This window comes from Pieris brassicae, chromosome 10, assembly GCF_905147105.1.
Source record: "Pieris brassicae chromosome 10, ilPieBrab1.1, whole genome shotgun sequence".
NCBI classification, from domain to species: Eukaryota; Metazoa; Arthropoda; class Insecta; order Lepidoptera; family Pieridae; genus Pieris; species Pieris brassicae.
The window spans coordinates 14,813,821-14,831,743 of NC_059674.1; the positions used below are offsets into that span (position 1 = coordinate 14,813,821).

Below are 17,923 nucleotides of genomic sequence, written 5' to 3' on the forward strand. Positions count from 1 at the left end.
ATGCTAGAGGGTTCACGAGTAAAACGTTGGCTTTTTAAGAATCGCTACGCTCTCTTCTTAAAGGACCCTAAGTTGAATTGGTTCGGAAAAACTTCAGTGGGTAGCTAGCTTCAAATAGTAGTGGGGCGCAAAAACTACCCCAAAAAATTCTCAGTGGCGGTACGACGGATCCCGAGGTGATACGGGTGGAATGTCGTATTCGCCTCGATGTCCGATCATGAAACTCAACTGCAGGTCAATCTGAACAATGCCTCTGAACACCCATCTGGAAATCGCCCTAAAATTATTGAGCGGTTAGAGAACATTAGACATAGTTAAGTTAAGTAAATCTGCTTACAAAAACTGCTTTGTTTTTTCCTCTGTCTGTATAAATATGTCAGTTACTTTATTAAATACTTCCTCCTCTTTATCCCTTTGTAGATGCTTGTTTTTAAGGTGTAATGGGTACCTTTTTATTTTAAACGATCGTAGCATTTACTTTCTATATGCGAGTTTTACATAAAATATATTTTTTTTACAGGGGGCAAACTGACAGGAGGCTCACCTGAAGTTAAGTGATACCGCCACCCATGGACACTCTCAATGCCAGAGTATTCGAGAGTACGTTACCGGCCTTTTAAGAATTGGTCGCTCTATTTTTTTAGGACCCTAAATCGAATTGGTTCGAAAATACTTCAGAGGGCAGCTGGTTCCACATAGTGGTTGTGCGCGGGAAAAACGCTCAATTGTGGAACGACGAACGTCGAGGTGATACAGCTGGAATCTCGTATTCTGCCTCGACGTCCGATGATAAAACTCAGCAGCAGGTATTAATCTATAATTCCATAGATACAGACATGACAGATTGAGCTCTTGATTGCGTGTGTTTGCGATTGCGTTACAAGTACCTACTTAGGGGCTTGGGAATAAGGGTTGAATTTCGGTTTTTGTTTTATGAAAATAAATCTAAATAAATAAATATAATAACAACAACTAAATAAATAACAACTGTACAATATATATTGTACAGTTGTTATTTAGGATTCAGGATAGAATTCAGGATTTGTCTTTACCCTTTTACATCCAGTAGCACGATACGGTTGGCAAGACTATTAAAGAAGACACAAGAAGGCGCCTCAAAGCTTTTGAGATGTTGAGCTACCATAGCATGATACAGCTGGATCCAAAGAGTGATGTATGGAAGAGTAGTTCAACGAATCGGGACAATACGAAAGTTTATGCAGACTGTTAAATTAAGTTAAATTAAGCAAAATTCAAGGTAAGAGTGGGGCAAGAAGTATTAACAAGCACACGATTGTGGCCAGCAATTGTGGCTCCTGAAGTAGAAGACATTATAATTATAAATAAAAATACATTATGTAAAATAACCTAATTTTAATAAATTCTTTAAATATCACTACTCCAAGTAATGGATCGTCAATAAAATAAATAATTTCCGTCCTCCCTGAATATCAACAATTCACGGATGAAATGTTAGAGACATGTCAGTATAGGAAGTTATGCGAAACAGAATGTGTCAATACAATTCAGTGGAGCCCTAATTAACTGAAAAAGTATGGAAAAACTAAATAGTTCGGCCCCTACATGTGTTAATTATTGCAGGGCGCCGCATACCGAAACAATATCGCTTAGGATTTATGTGCAAGATCGTTGTAAACGCTGTCTGCTTGATAAACTCCAGTTCTTCACTGATTATTACTGGATATAAAATTGTTTGCTGGAAATCAAAACAAAGATTCCGGCTTCATATTTATTTCTTCAGATATCCTAAATTTTTGATCTAACACACTGAGATGAGGGGTTTCTATCACCACTACTTCCTTATATGCCTCTAAGTTATAAAATGTGTGATTGCTACCAAAGATTATATAGTTATCAATAATAATGTAATGTTTACTTAATTTGTCTATTTTGATACATGCTAATTTGAAAGTTTTTCAATTGTGTTTTTGTGTTGGAAACTTTGCCTGAATCTCGGTCGCTTTAGTATTTAATTTTCCTGATGATTTTGTTTTTTTAAAGTAATCTTTGAATCTTTCACTTATCACGAGTAATGTATTTCTATATACACTAACATTGAACCCTCATTACAGTTTTTGGGAGTAGCAAATATTTTATTGAAATATTGTATTATATATGATTTGTTGACAAAAATATGTGGACAAAAATATGTGTATAAAAACCCTTATTCATCAACATACTTTAGTTAAATATGCGGAAACGCGGCAGCGACAACTTGCAATTATTGATACCTTTTAAAAATTTATTGATATTCTAGAGTTCTCTTCAAAGTATTAGTGAAATTATAATAAAATATAATATTAAAGTAGGATTTTCGTTTAAGTTGTCAATAAGTAGATAAAAATAACTTAAAGTGTGAACCTGCAGGTGTTACCTGCCTAAAAGTCACTGTAAATATAAACTCCTGTAATAGTGTGATTATTGCAATAGACTTGGGTTGACAAATTGTGTTATTTTTTAATAATTATAAATACGCAATTAGTAAATAAACTACATTTTGATTTAACAATGCATAAAGATTTGGAGTGTTATTAAAAATATATGTCAACTATAAATATTTGCCGTAAGAAATTCAAGCCACGAGTCACGCTTAACCATTTCTAGAGAAACAAAAAATCGAGAAAAAAGCTTAGCGCCAGAGCGTTCTAATTATGACAAAATATGTCGGTAATTTGAAAGGGCAACCCCATTTTTTCAACCCGTGATTTATAATAGTTTATGTAACTTGATTTAAACGTATTTTAATTAAGTCATATGAAATGACTTCTTGCAATATATTATTGCATAATAAATTTGTCTTGAAGTTTCCTTATTATATTTAATAAAAGCTAAATGAGCTTTGATATACGAAACATTTTCAATACGAAATATCTATTTCTCATCATCATTTGTGGTCCTACTCCTACTCAGACTTCCAAAGTCCTTCTATGTTGAATTTTTGTACCAGGCGATCCTAAGATTTCTATGTCACTATTATGCGCTATGGATATTGAGAACTCTATCCAAATTTCATATACGTTGTACTAAAAATAGCTATAGCAGTACAACGTATATTACACAGTATCACAGTATTGATAACCAATGCAACTATTATTGTTCCATTTGTCTGATTGCCGTGGAAAATCTGATGGTTACAGACTTAAACATACGTTAAGTCGGTTTACGAGTCTTTGACTAAAATTCAGAATCAATACTAAAATTAATCAGAATATTAACTGCCTCAGTGGTTCACTATTTAATTTAATACTTTGTCGCATACTACAATAAGAATAAGGCCAACGCGCAGCCTCTTCTATCAACCAATATATTGTACATAGTCCAGCCTGTTCGAGTTGTACCTAGTTCTGTTACAAATGAAAATGTTTTTTTTTAATGAAGTAATGTAATATTATTACTATTTATAACTATTTTTTGTTTGAGAAATATATTATATTTATTATTAAAAATTAATAAAATATTCTAATGGCCACCTTTGGCTTTTATACAGGTCTTTAATCTGGACCAAAGACCAAAATGTAGACTAAAAGAAATTATAATATTAAATAAGTGATAATACTTATATATACTTTTGTGGCTTTTCTCTTGAGGGTTTCAAAATGGGACACTGATGATACAACGAGACTTTTTTATTCTGCCTTGACATGTGATGATAAATAAATATATATATATATATATATATATATATATATATTCAAGAAAATTATCAAACATACCCAAAGGAAGAGCTAGTTCATTTTAATTATCGTTCAATCCACTTGAAACTTTCAAGCCGACGCGTCCAATTAAACAAACTAACTAAATAATTATCGCAATTAATGAGGTACCTCATAACTCAATCCTTAAATAAATTCAACTCTTGCGCATGCCACGCCCCCTCAGCCCATTGGCTTATAGCTAATTATATCTTTGGTTCTTCGGAGCCAAGACTATTTGCATCTTTTAAAAACTTCCAATTAAATATGAACTTTTGCCGAACGCAATTGAGATCAAACTCCCTTAGCCATTTGTTAAATGTAGCATACAAAAATGTCATCCAGATATACACCCATTAGTTCAAGCTTTTCATCTTAATTTCACATGGAATCGCTGCCAGATGCAACGAATTCCCTCAATTATGTACTGTATCTTTGAGTCAATAAAGCACAAAATAATTTGAAACATATTTTAAAAGTATCTTCTTAACATTTCAGTCTTAGTATTTCGAAGTGACAAAAACGAGTCGTTAGCTTTCCAATTAGTTAGAGTTATTGCTTCTCCCAAATTTGCTGTAGATTTTACACTTTGAGGGCCAGTTGTGTTTGTTAAGTGTACTAGAGACGTGTGAAGTGTAAAAATGAGTGTTAAAGATGAGTCTATGGATAAATGTGAAAAGGACAGAACTGAAACGAAACTGCCGTTTTCCATAGATAATTTGTTGGCTGATAAATTTGAATCTCAATCGTATTTTAAAGATTCTGGTGATGAGAGCAGTGATTCGGAACAGTTGGATGTAGAAACGTCCGTCGGTGATGCGCAGGAGTTTGCAGAGACGGCAGAATCTCAACAATCAGGTATGAATATCAACCTATAAGTATATTTGTATAATATTGAAAATATATTGTTTTAGAATAGTACCAGTGCGTATACAACCCCTTATAGCTTAAGATTTCCTGTTATTTTTTTATAGTTGATTTATTTATTTTCTTAAAACTAAAAACTAATTAAATTCAAAATTTAAACTAAGATCAATATATTAAATTATAAAAAAAAACAAAAAAAACGTAAAACGTAAACCATTTTTATGACAAATTATAAATGATGAATTGAATTCTTGTGAATTCAGCCAGTGTGCAAAAAAATATAAAATACCTATCCCTTCGTCCAACATTTACAAGATTAAAAAAAAAACCTTTAAATTAATGTTTACAGAACTTTATTTCTCATTACAAAATTATATTTTTATTTACATGAGAAATATTATGTATATACGAGCGAGACACACGTCCAAATTTCAGTCTTGTAGATTAATTGTGACAAGTATTTTTCATGCCTTTTTGAATTTGTTAAACGCGCTCATGTTGCGAATTTTAGATGGTGATTAAATAGTCGAACTCCCTCATTGACCTCTTCAAATAATTTGTGCATGGCTTCGGCAAGATAAGCAAACTCGCTCGGCGAGTGTTGCGTGTTGGATTTTTTATAATGATAAGCTACTATGAAGAGAGTTATTTAAAATTAACAAAGTTTCAACAAAAATAACCAACACAATTGGTTTTCGCATTATATGTCCTACCTCTAAGAACCGTAAAACTCCTTAACTCCAACTTGTTATTGTACAATATTCCATGCAATCTCATGTAAATATATATACAGGTTACCCGAACGGGTTTTATCCGGTAATTATCTAGTAAATTCATTTTAAGCTCGCTCCACCATTCAAAAATGTTCTTTATGTCATATCGCAAAAAATACCTCGATTATTTTGTCAAAGAGGTTTCATCGGTTAAATATGTATTTTATTGTCTATTGACCCGTAACTTTGCATTCTGTTATAATGTTCTGGCTTGGCTTCTGTGACCCGAAATAACTATTGTCTTATAGGAAATTGTGGATATTTTATATGCAATGAGTTGCACTTATAGTACGTTACGAGTTACGAGTGATTCTTTAAATATGTAATATTTTTATATATTACTATTATATAACGAATGACAAGGATATCTTATATTTTATTATTATAAGAAAACATTATTTGTTTACAAACTTCATTTGTTTTACAAAAACTATAGATTTGTCATGTTAAGCCTACTTGAACTTATCAACATAAACTATAGTGATTGTCGTGTTCACTAATAAAAATTAATGTTTTGATAGAAAATCATTGGAGTATACAGAAATTAATTACCATCAAAAATAAGTATCCCAGTACAGTGTTATTTTTTCAGTAGTAAAGTTGGTACCATACCAACTAGTAAGATCAGTGTTGGCCTAGTGGCTTCAGCATGACTTTCATCCTTGAGGTGGTAGGATCGATCCTCGACTGTGCACCAATGGACTTTCTTCCTATGTGCTCATTTAACATTGGCCCAAACGGTGAAGGAAAACATAAGGAATCCTGCTTTAGACCCATAAGGTCGACGGCGTGTCGGCACAGGAGGCTGATCAGCTAGTTGCCTTTTAGATTGACATTGATCCAAGGCCCAGACCTGAAATAGTTGTAGCGCCACTGATTTATTTTAATTTTTAAACTTAGTACGTGCATTGTTATTTTTTACAATCTTAGTTTTCAAATTCACTTCAAATACTTGTGTTTTTTTGCTATTTTCAATCAACTGACACAAGTCAGGCCTAAATAATCGTCTCTCGCATTCCGTATCGATTTACTAAGTGTTTTGTACAAATACAAATTTAAATCGAAATGACTCCAGGTCATTTTTCCAATGGAGTCAATTATTTCTTCCATGACTTCCTGAAGTTATTGACGTTTATGATTGATTTATATACATTATTAAATTTTTATTACAAACACAGTTAAGAAGTTAGAAAATCTAATTTACTTGACTTAAGGAGATGAAGAGAGAAAGATTTGAAGGAGTTTATACTTAAATGTATTGTGGCCAACTATTGCATATTGCATATATAGAAAAATATTGCATGCAGAGACTAACATTATACGTTTCTATCTTATAGAGCTAGAAACGATTATTTAAAGGTGGTAGTCTAGACATGAGAATTATTATATGATATCATCGTCAAATTACAATTTGAAATGGTTTTTACTAAAAAACAATTGGAGTAAGTAACACTACTCTGCAACCAAATGTTGAAATCCGAAACGTCCTAATTTATGTGAAGTGCGACGTTAAAAACCAGAAAAATGTGACACCTTTGCACCTTTTAGGCTCATTGATTTTTACGCTGTGAAATTTTCACGAAGCGACAGTTTTTTTTTAAATTTTCTGACCCAAAATGTATAAATCTATAATGCCTTTAGAGGCAGGCTATATAACGTTCCACGCCTCCACAGACTATATGAAAGTGTGAAAGTAATTTTTGTTTAAAGTAAGAATCACAAAGCATTAAAATATAATCTATATTGGAATATATATATAGTGTGTTTTCATGACACTTTGTAAGCGACCGCAGACATTTTAAATATTTACAGTCTATAAATTCTTCTCACCCACCATTATAGAGACGAATAAAGACCTCAGTATTTTTTTAAATTGCCTGCAAATTGACGTCTACAAAAAATAACGCGCTAATTTATTTATGGTCTATTACGATAAATTACCAGCAATTTAACTGCGCGCGCGTCTCAAATTAGCTGATTCAATTGGTTCCAATAAATACGAAACAACATCACACGCACACAAATGTAGCACTGATGTCTCATTTTCTAAATTTATTACGAAAAGATAAATCTCTTCGCCTCCCGACTCTTGTTAGCTAAATCTCTCTCCCTTGTAATTACTCACTGTTAAAAAATAAAGATGAAACGACACTGCCTCAGATTTAAAATTTAGTAAGTAGTCGGAGCTCATTAAAAAGCTGTAAATATATTTAAAAAGCGGATGAGGGGTTTCTGAACGCCATCTCGTCTGTCATAATATCGGTGACAACTTTCATTTTTATTTTTAAACAAAAATTCTACAAACGATACTAGACCATAACTCCATTAATATAAAGTGAAGATATGTTTGTATCTGTGGGATCTATTTAGAATTACTATTTTAGCGCGAAATAATATTTTCTCGATGATAGGTGACGATGTATCGACATTAATTGTTCTACCAATGTCGCAGCGTTTACAAAACATGTATCAGCCATGTTTATCTTTCTCAAACGGATGGCAAGTTAATTTTATCCCGCTAATTAATTTACGTTCTACAATATTAGAACAGATGTGATGTATTGTGGCTTGTGTATGTCCATGAATGTCAGAGGAATGTATTTCATATTTTAATTCGAAGTTTATACTACAAATTCTTAATGTAGTAAGCCGTAATTAATTTTCCGTTAAACGTACAATATATAAAAATAGTATCCTTTCTAACTATTTATTTTCTAACGAGATGTTTTGAGTAAATTTTTAATCATGTTTATATTTTAGGCACTATTTTAAAAAATATTCTGATTAACATATTTATCTTAACTAAATATGAATATAGACACTATTTTTATCGTTATATTAATTTTACAAAATACAAATCATAACAGCTAACCACGGATAACCTAGAACAATTTGACGTTTATTTTGGCGCGCTCATTAGCGCGGGAAACGATTCAAGATGGCGTCGAGTGACATGTTGATAAATTGCCACTAATTATTTTGAGATGAGAGTGTTTATTGAGGATGGCTGTCAGGTGACGATGTTTGGCGTCCGCTTAGGTTACAATTGTAAGAGTTTCCATACGAGTTAATGACTTAATTACATAAACAATTTTTATACACTTTTTTTTCATTTAAGTTGTAATTATTTCTAAAGCTTTATGCAAATTTATTTTTATCGCTTTAAAAAGTGTTGTACAGATGTTGTTATTCACAATTCAATCGTTTCTTTGATTAAGGTTCATGCAGTACCAGAGGAAAACGTGCTAGGACAGCTTTCAGCGCTCAACAGATCAAAAGTTTAGAGGCCGAATTTGAAAAGAACCGATACCTATCTGTCGCCGCTAGGGGTCGTTTGGCTAGGCAGCTAAGACTTACAGAGACACAGGTAACTTTTGATTCACATAATAGGCTATTGTCTTATACACTTGTATACTGATTTTAGCAATTTATTTTAGTAGAAACAGTAAATTGTATATTATAAATTAGTATAGGCATGAAAATGCGAGTCATAAGAAATTAACCCAACGCATAACGCTGCTCCAGAAAAAGGTTTTGGAAGATATGTAAGAATCAAACGATATTTCTTAAATTTCAGATAAAAATTTGGTTTCAAAATCGTCGAACTAAATGGAAAAGAAAATACACAAACGAAGTAGAAATATTTGCACAGCAATATTACAGTAGCTTAGGTATTGTAACCCCGAGGCCAATGTTTGTGGGAGACAGATTATGGATCTTTAATTATCCTAACAGACTTCCACAATGGAAATCATTAAATATTGCTAATATAAATGCACATGGACACGTGATTGATAGAAACCTCTATCGGAATGCTCCTAAACCAGAATTCCTCGGTCCAAATGAAAGGTTTTCAAATTTGGAACGACTGTCAGCTGTCAAAGCGCCCGCGCAAAATCGCCTATACCCAGTACCTAGTGTCTTCTCAAACTTAGCACAGAGGAGTATGGATATCTATAAAAATGGAATTCTAAATCATAGTAACCAAGATTCAAACATTGATCACTTAAGAAGACTGGAAGAAAACTTTAGTATTTAAGGTGTAGTGATAGGAAATAATATGTACCATAGAGTTTTATATGCCAAAAAATAAAATAGAGTAATAATAATAAAATTGTTTCATTTAAACAAAAGTTATAAATCAGTCATCTATTTATTGTATACAAGTCAGTCATCAAATCTTTTAAAAGTATCGGTTTCCACATCCGCAACTTCCAGCAATGGTGACGACGCCACCCGCTGGTAGGTCACCGGCGAAGCGTACAGCACCGAGTATGGGCACTTGTCCCGCTACCATAGTGGTACCAGCCACTGGCAACTCTCCAGCTACAGCTACGTCACCAATGCCTTCGCCGCCGTATGCGCCGATACCCGATTCATACGCCATTGGAGCTGGGACTAAAGCTGGGGCATTCCACGCATTACGAGCCATGCCATATTCAGCAGCCATTTCTCTTTCAACTGCTCTTACTCCGTACGCTGCAGCCATGTCTCTTTCCATCGCTCTGGCTCCATATGCGTATTCAGCAGCCAACTCTCTTTCTAAAGCTCTTGGGACATTGTTGTATGATGCAGGTGAATCGCAACCATACCATCCAGCCAATTCAGCGGATGCTGCTGTCAAACCGGCTCCTACGGAGTTCCCGAGCCCAAAGCCATTTCCATATACCGCCGGTCCAATGAGTGTTGTTAGACCATTCTGAAATAAAGCACATTATAAAGTGATATACTAAATCTTTATAGAGATAGGAGGAGATAGTTTTGGTCGTTGTAGAATTACTATCTTCATTGAGAGAATATGAAATGAAACTTTTTCAGACGTACGATATTTTATACATTATTTTTATATTCTTGTTTATTATATAAACGACATATATATGTTACATTTGCAAAACTCATATTTTACTAGCCAAAATGTTCTCTTTCGATATTAGTTTGATCGTATTGTTTTATGTTACACCTTACCTGAATTAAGCAAGCTTGAATACAGAGGAATAAGAATGTGAAGGAAGACATGTTTGTAAGTTGTGTGTGTAATGATGTGTTAATTCTGTTACAACCCTTTTATACAATTTTAATACTCACTTGTTTTAGGGATCCTTTGTCACACTTGCTTGTCAGATTTATGACTTATTAAAATACAAATAATTAGCTGCCCCTTGGACTTCGTTTTGCTTGTTTTTTTTACTATATATGGAACATTTTTATTTGCATTGCAACTATTCGCTTTTTCGCTATAAAAACCTTACTTAGGTTTATAAAGCTGTTTTATTTTTATTTTCCAACGTTTTCTTCAGAAAACCCTTTTATTTATATAGATTACAAAACCCTATGTTATATTACTGTTGTCAAGCATTCAAAATATTTAATATTTTTTATCTATCGTTAAGTTCAAATTATTAATAGCAAAACGAATTCGTAACAGATTTAGACGCTACTTTGGCTGTCAGATTCATCTTACACTAATTCTTTAGATTGAAAATTATTAAAAATCCCTACAGAACCATGACAAATGAACAACAATATAGGCCGCTGTTAATTTCGACATGAGAGGATAATAATAATAATTCTTATAAGTAAAACAATAAAACGTTTTAAATTATTACACAACAATATAATCAAAATTATTTGGAATTTATGTTGGTCAACAGTGATAAAATCTATTATAAAAATGGACCAATCAAAATTTCTTTTATACATTTGGACATCTCTATAATCCAAAATGGCCGGTAAAGCAGTTTTGGTCATCTGCGCTCAAGTTCTCTTGGTCCAGGTAAGAAGAACAATAATTGAATAATTATCAATGTAATCTGTGGATTTTCAATATTTGCTTGACAATTCAATATGTTATTACTTGATTTATGGTCGTAATAGTTCTAATAAAGAGTTATGTTTTTTTAGAGCATATCATGCTTATATGCTCCATTCGGACAGGCAAACTGTCTTGCTGCAAATAGCGGTCCGATTGCTGGATTTGCATCACCGTCCGGGCTCCTAAATTCCGCCTACGGACCAGGCATGCTAAACTCTCCATACGCCCCATTTAACGCCGTAGCATCCACTTCAGCTTCCCACGGTGGACCTTTACCGGTAGCAAGTTCATCTCCTCTTCCACCAAACGGTGTCTCAGTGCTGTCCGAAAACAGAATTGAAGGCCCATTGGCAGTCTCTGGTGAGCTACCATTCTTGGGAACCGTAGCCCTACAAGGACCCCTGCCCACTGTGGGATCTGGAGCCGTCAACTTTGGGGCCGGAAATGGAAACGTAGCTATTACCAGAGAGGATTCCGCAGGTGGTTACGGACGTTACGCATGCTAAATGTAATTATCAAATTTCGAATTTGGAAAACCAAAAAATGCTAACCATCACATGAACTAAATTAAATTATTTGCGCAAGTGCTCTCTGTTTTAATTTTGACCTACATTTAAGTAGGAAATACGTTTAAAAATATGAGTCATACAACTGAAGAAATAATTTAGAATTAACTGTGCACTCGTACGTGAGAAATTTGCAATTTAATAATAACATCTATACAGTTTTGTTGCATAAGCACTTCGTTGTAATGCCCCGTAATTTGAATGACATGATTTATACTAGAGAAAGATAAAGAATGCCATTCGAATAGAAGTAAAAAATAGGAATATTTGTAATAATAAGCTTGATAAAAAGCGTTGCTGAATGTTAATGAATAGTAGAGGCGACAATATTATCTAATTCGAACAATTATATAAATTGGAATATTTTGATAAGACGGACTCAAAAATATTTCTCGTAGTTGTATAGAAGATTACAATCTTGTATCCTTTTCTTATCGCTTTTCCCTTGTTTATATCTTAAGTTAAAATTTGTAATATCTTTATATATATATATAGTTCGCGTGTATGTCACTGAACTCCTCTTAAACGGCTGGATCGGTTTGATTGAATTTTTTTGTATGCGTTTGGGTAGCACCATACCAAACCATCCAGGGTTTAGATTCACAAATCAGCCCGGCAGATGGCACTGCAGTGGGTACTTTGTTTAATATCCTAATCGCTTGAAATTCCATGCAGGATGCAAAATATATTTATTAGTAGGAAAACTTTATTACAGCCTTTATATGACAGAAAAATGGTTGAGACAACATTGGTCTAACGCTAGAGTGTTGTGGGTAACTAGATTACAAGAAATCTGTGGTAAAAAAAACAGTAATCAGTGTAAATGTATGAGTATGTGCATAGGTGTCTGTGCGTTTAATACTCTGTATTTGAGAGTGTGGCTGAGCTTACAAGTGGTCGCTGCGTCTGTTTTAGGACCTCAGTCATATATATGTAGTCTGTGCAGAATCGAACTCAAATCCGGTTATCATAATTTTCGGGCTTTTTAATGCTTATATATTTATAGTTTGACTATCTCATAATCCAAGGATTGGAGGATAAAAAATAATTGGATCTCTGTACTATATAATATTAAGTACAGATTGTGATCTCGAATTCTTATTTACAAGGCTCTTGGTGGACAGTTAACCTGTCATCGCCACTCTATTTATTTTTAAGTTTCATGTCGGATATTTTATAGGTATGTATGATATGTTGCTATACAGCGATTTTTTTACAGCGATCTTAATTTCTAATACTATCATCGTACCAACCAAACAATGTTATAGTCCAAGATTTTTATTTTTAATTAATGGCGTTCTATTATTTGCAATTGTACAAGTCAACATGTAAAAAAGATACTATTTAGTTTAGTTACGCACTTCTTGAACTTTTACCTTCGTATTTCTTATAAAGCCGCCAATTGCAACGCTAATAATTTATGTTAGTTGTTTTTATTTGTAATGTAATGAAGTTTTAGTAAATAAATAGCGTAGTTTAGTATATCTATTTTAGTTCAGTTCTGAAAACTAGAATCAAATTAAGTTATTTCACAATATAAGTTTTCAATTTGAAGGCCGACCTTTATAATGAATAACAAATCAAGCTATTTTAGAAATGATGAAACTTTAGAGGTATATTTGCAAATAAAGGATATTAATAATGCCAAAATAATTTTATTCTGTGATTATCCTCTCCTCAATCTTGCTTTAGAAAACATAGGTATTTAGTAGGCGTATCTTCCAGCACCTGAATTTCCAGCAATGGTGACAATACCACCAGCTGGAAGGTCACCCGCGAAACGCACAGCACCAAGTATGGGAACCTGTCCAGATACCATTGTGGTACCAGCAACTGGCATTTCTCCGGCTACGGCGATGTCACCAATGCCTTCGCCACCGTACGCGCCGATACCAGCTTCATACGCAGCTGGCGCAAATTGAGCAGGGGCATAAGCAGCAGGCGTAAAAGCGGGAGCGAAAGGTGCACGGCCGAATGGTGCTTCGATTCTTGCTAAGCCGGGGATATAGCCAAGAGGACCAGCAGAGAAAGCCGGTTCAGCGATCCAGCAGAACACATTCTAGAATAGAAAATTTATAGCATTTTTAAATAAAAATTAATTTAATTAAAAAAAGAAATGTTTTTCGACATCGTTTTGCAATTAAACTTAGCTTTTAAAGAAAGTTACAGTAGAAACTACACAGACTGTTTTACTATAACAACTGACTGACTGACGGCTGAATTCAAGGTTTATTTTAGAAGATGTTTCCAATTCTCCAATAAATATGTGTGTATCCTGTATCTGACATTATTTTCACAAAGTATACTTTATACAATAAATATATTATTTAAGATTTCTTACCTGAACCAAGCAAGCTTGGACGCAGACCAGGAGAAGAGCGAAGTTTGACATGTTTATTTATTTTCAAAATAAATAATGTCAAATTCTTCAAATCCTAACTTATATACTGAGCCTGACTTCTGGTATTTCGAAATCAAATTTGTAATTCGTTGATAGCACATGTGTAAATCAATGGGTTACAGTGGAACTCTGAGAAAAACGATAAACATTTCGGAAAACTTGAAATTAGTACTTTATTAATGGATTAATAACATCATTATTATTAATGACATTCATTTCTAAGATCTGCACGTTTGGGTGAAGATCGGGCAGTAGGAGAGCTAATTTTCCCACGGTTAATATGATATATGAAGAAGGAAAACATCGTGAGAAACCGGCCATGCCTTGGACCCAAAAAGTCGACGGCATGTGTCAGTCACAAAAGGTTAATCACCTACTTGGCTAATAGAAATGATCACGGAATAGATACAAAAATCAGTGGCAGACCTAAAAGGTTGTAGCGCCATAACTAAATATAAATAAATATGATAAAAATAAATAAGATAAAAATAAATCAAAATTATTATTTTTAGGTACCTTCCCAGAAATTAATCAGTAGAACGTGAGTTTTTCGAAATAACTTTATTATTACTAAACACTTAAAATTTAATCATACAAATTCGTCGTCATTGTTATTGTGCGTAATGTTTTGTTAGTCTTAACTAGATTCCGAGTTCCATGAAGTTAACGATCTAAACTAAATCAATTATATAATTTATTCTAGTGTGTAGTGTGATTATAATATTTAACAAAGTATTGGAACCCTAATAATAGCCTGATAGATAGTACAGCATTACATTCTCATCCCGGTCGGTTGGTTTTAGAAGTCTATGCACTAATTGAAATTAATTGAACAGATGTAAAAACCTGACAAAGGGTGCCAATATACCGCACCACAAGTTCTCTTAGATTAGATATTAGGTTGGTTAGAAGATTTTGTTAATAACTTTATAGTTTATATAGTTCTTCTTATATTCTTGAGTATATAGTACTTATATACTTATAAGTGAGAAAGATACATAGAGCAGGCAAAATTCTCAATGTTATATTAGCACAATGCTTAATCTATACGTCCGATATAAGTGTTATTATAGTAAATGAAAGGAAACATCTAAAGTCAAAACTTAACGTAATGGTTAAGAGTGACTAAAGCGGGACTTTTTTAGGTCTTGATTTACTTGACGTCCCTAGAAAGGGCACAGGGCGTCCAGAGTGAGTCCCCACTGGGGTCAGTCTTGAGCCTCGTATTTCATCTCTCTACACGTATTTCCACATTTGCCACTGTACGATGCTAGGTTTGCTTGAGACGGCCGCGTTTCCGCTATGCTTGCGGGTTCCAATCAAGCGCCTGCTTGAGACTGTTTCCACTTGCAACGCTTGATCTATTTACTAGTCGGAGTTTCTAGGCAACGCTTCCAAAGTTGCTCGTTAGAGATCTTCTCGGGTTAAAATTCGGCGAAAACGGCGGTTGATGAAGACTTGGAGCCGATGCCAGGTGTAGTTAGTTAGTTAGGTCTGGGTCTCAGATATCTGCTTCGTGATTATGTGTTTTAGTGGGCAAGTAAGCAAGAAGAGGCTTCTCTGCCTGATAGACGCCGTTTTCCTCACGATGCTTTCTGTCACGAGTGAGTGTAAAATGCGGATATAGACGGAAAGGCCATTGGTGCACAGCCGGGGATTGATCGAACCTCAGGGATGGTTGTCGCATTCTGAAGCCACTAGGCCAATACTGCCCTTAAGAATCCCGTATGTCATTACGTGTATGTATACGTATCCTAATACGGGATTCCTAGTTCGCGCGCGTTGCTGCCAAACAGTGAACACTAAATGTGATGAAATGATTTTTAGATTTTAGACTTTTCAATTCTGTTTGTAATGGAGTGGCACCCACAACGTGGGAAACGAAGGAGGCGGACGGTTAAGATAGGAGGAGGTAGCGGATCCTATGTGAATTCGAACCTCTATAGAACGCCAAGATTAGAAAAATTCTGAGATGGCCTTTATCGAGGAACGAGCTGAAAATAAAAGAATAAATTTTTGCCTATAAATATTATAATATGATAGGGACTAATTATAAAAGTTTATGCATATTTACTTTAAAGCAAGTTAAACAGCATGAATGATCTTATTGTTTATAAACTAAGCGTTAACAAACATATTGCGAAATAATGTACCTACTAATAAATGACACATTAACACAGAAAACACAATTACATAACGCAATTATTAAGAAAGTAACTCATATTATTCGTATAAATAGAAATGATGTATAATACTAATACTCATCCACTTTCACATATCATTTAAAGAAAATAACAATTTTAAAAAATGCTGTCTAAATCAGTATTTGTTTACTGCGCGCAGGCTTTACTTATCCAGGTATTTTCCGATTTCTTCCAACTACTTGATGTCGAGACCTAGTGATAACTGGGCTATTAGTAATTTAGAACGAATTTTAGATTGAAATGAATCCAATCACAATTAAAAATTGATACGAAAAGGCGTATGAATGGTATTTTTAATGAAAATAAAAAAAAATCTTTCAGTGCATTACTACCTATGTATATGAGCCATATATGGAACGGTCCTACGAGGCTAGTTTGATATACTATGAATAAAATTTTTTTTACAGGTTTATCTTAAAAGTTATACATAATGTAAAATAAAATAAATATCTTGTTCTTTCACTCATTATGATGACCAACTACATTGATGTGTCTACATCAATAGCTGAGACGGGTATAAATTAATAATGTAGATACTATAACTTCTATGTTTTCCGGTTCAATTAAAAACACATAAGAGATTTGATACAAAAGTTATGTTCATACGGTTTTAAAAACTAATATTTTTTTATTTTTTTGTTATACTTACGTATACTTTTCTTTATGATTATCGATAACAATCAGATAGGCTTTTTTTATTACATAAATGTAGATAACAATGATGACACGGAATAAAACCATTTCGTAAATGATCTTATATAAACGTTATCCTCGCGGATTCTCAATCAATTTATCGAAATTAATGTACACAAAATGATATTTCAAATCTTATATTTAATTTTCGCGTCACTTATAATGCAGGTAATATATTTGTTCGTATTATAATAGATAAAATATATTATAATAGATCGAAATTAGATAGAGATAGGGATTGCTTACAGATAATCATGTCCGTGAGTCTTAGGTGAGAATATTCAATCTTTAATTAATGTTTATATTATTCTCAAACAGGTAATCGATGCACAACTTTTGGGTAATCAACACAACCTAGGTCTCCATGGAAGACCCTATCAAAATCAAATATCCAACCCTGGTTATGCTGCTAATTCCGCTTCTATAGCGGCGGAAAAGGCAGCGTTAAACGTGGGATATGGTAACTTTGCCAATGGCATGGCAATGGATCCAGCATTTGCCAACATAGCAGGCTTCAACCAGGAACTTGGTTCATTCAATGGAGGTGGTTTAATAGTAACAAGTTCATCGCCTATTGCTGCAAGTGGAGTGACAGTTCAGTCCGAGAATTTGGTAGTTGAAGGACCATTAGCAGTCACTGGACAGTTGCCGTTTTTGGGAGTAGTTGAACTGGAAGGGCCATTGCCAGCGACGGGTCAGGGTGCGGTGGCTTATGGTGCTGGGAATGGCAATATAGGAATGATTGGTGAGAACTTGAATGGTACTCCCGAGCCATCAATCAGCAATGTTGCTGCTGTAAATTCCCGAAATGCTGGTTTTGGCGTACAAGGTGTGGGGCGACGAGGCATTTATTAGAATGTTTACATATTTAATTAAATAAATTATGATATTTAT

The 17,923-nt window shown here is 33.8% G+C and overlaps 4 protein-coding genes across 5 annotated transcripts; 3 read left to right on the plus strand and 1 right to left on the minus strand.

The window, feature by feature from the left end:
- Positions 1–3,755: 3,755 nt before the first annotated feature.
- On the plus strand, positions 3,756–9,477 carry LOC123715733 (barH-like 2 homeobox protein). 2 transcript variants are annotated; one of them, XM_045670985.1, is made up of 3 exons: positions 3,756–4,571; positions 8,572–8,720; positions 8,931–9,477. In XM_045670985.1, the coding sequence occupies exons 1-3, from the start codon at positions 4,355–4,357 to the stop codon at positions 9,390–9,392; spliced, it is 828 nt and encodes a 275-aa protein (XP_045526941.1). In that variant the 5' UTR covers positions 3,756–4,354; the 3' UTR covers positions 9,393–9,477. The 2 variants fall into 2 exon arrangements, with proteins under 2 accessions (XP_045526941.1, XP_045526942.1); XM_045670986.1 differs by lacking the exon at positions 3,756–4,571 and adding an exon at positions 8,205–8,401.
- Positions 9,478–9,487: 10 nt separating this feature from the next.
- On the minus strand, positions 9,488–14,156 carry LOC123715097. Its single transcript, XM_045669924.1, has 4 exons — positions 14,073–14,156; positions 13,446–13,790; positions 10,319–10,414; positions 9,488–10,052 (listed from the first exon to the last, which is right to left on the minus strand). The coding sequence occupies exons 1-4, from the start codon at positions 14,121–14,123 to the stop codon at positions 9,537–9,539; spliced, it is 1,008 nt and encodes a 335-aa protein (XP_045525880.1). The 5' UTR covers positions 14,124–14,156; the 3' UTR covers positions 9,488–9,536.
- LOC123715739 (chorion class B protein PC10-like) lies at positions 11,041–11,752 on the plus strand. The gene is made up of 2 exons (XM_045670991.1): positions 11,041–11,126; positions 11,255–11,752. Exons 1-2 carry the CDS (start codon positions 11,076–11,078, stop codon positions 11,669–11,671), a joined length of 468 nt encoding a protein of 155 aa, XP_045526947.1. The 5' UTR covers positions 11,041–11,075; the 3' UTR covers positions 11,672–11,752.
- Positions 14,157–17,114: 2,958 nt separating the features above from the next.
- Positions 17,115–17,922, plus strand: LOC123715737 (chorion class B protein PC10-like). Its single transcript, XM_045670989.1, has 2 exons — positions 17,115–17,197; positions 17,348–17,922. Exons 1-2 carry the CDS (start codon positions 17,150–17,152, stop codon positions 17,882–17,884), a joined length of 585 nt encoding a protein of 194 aa, XP_045526945.1. The 5' UTR covers positions 17,115–17,149; the 3' UTR covers positions 17,885–17,922.
- The last annotated feature ends 1 nt before the right edge of the window (position 17,923 follows it).

What these genes read in the sequence shown, in the direction of transcription:
- LOC123715733 (XM_045670985.1), top strand. Translation starts at nt 4,355, where the DNA reads ATGAGTGTTAAAGATGAGTCTATGGATAAATGTGAAAAGGACAGAACT. An exon ending in GGCAGAATCTCAACAATCAG is followed by an intron (nt 4,572 to 8,571) that starts GTATGAATATCA and finishes TCTTTGATTAAG; the next exon opens with GTTCATGCAGTACCAGAGGA. An exon ending in TAAGACTTACAGAGACACAG is followed by an intron (nt 8,721 to 8,930) that starts GTAACTTTTGAT and finishes CTTAAATTTCAG; the next exon opens with ATAAAAATTTGGTTTCAAAA.
- LOC123715737 (XM_045670989.1), top strand. Translation starts at nt 17,150, where the DNA reads ATGATATTTCAAATCTTATATTTAATTTTCGCGTCACTTATAATGCAG. An exon ending in TCGCGTCACTTATAATGCAG is followed by an intron (nt 17,198 to 17,347) that starts GTAATATATTTG and finishes ATTCTCAAACAG; the next exon opens with GTAATCGATGCACAACTTTT.
- LOC123715097 (XM_045669924.1), bottom strand. Translation starts at nt 14,123, where the DNA reads ATGTCAAACTTCGCTCTTCTCCTGGTCTGCGTCCAAGCTTGCTTGGTT. An exon ending in TCCAAGCTTGCTTGGTTCAG is followed by an intron (nt 13,791 to 14,072) that starts GTAAGAAATCTT and finishes TTTCTATTCTAG; the next exon opens with AATGTGTTCTGCTGGATCGC. An exon ending in TTCAAGCTTGCTTAATTCAG is followed by an intron (nt 10,053 to 10,318) that starts GTAAGGTGTAAC and finishes GCTTTATTTCAG; the next exon opens with AATGGTCTAACAACACTCAT.
- LOC123715739 (XM_045670991.1), top strand. Translation starts at nt 11,076, where the DNA reads ATGGCCGGTAAAGCAGTTTTGGTCATCTGCGCTCAAGTTCTCTTGGTC. An exon ending in CTCAAGTTCTCTTGGTCCAG is followed by an intron (nt 11,127 to 11,254) that starts GTAAGAAGAACA and finishes ATGTTTTTTTAG; the next exon opens with AGCATATCATGCTTATATGC.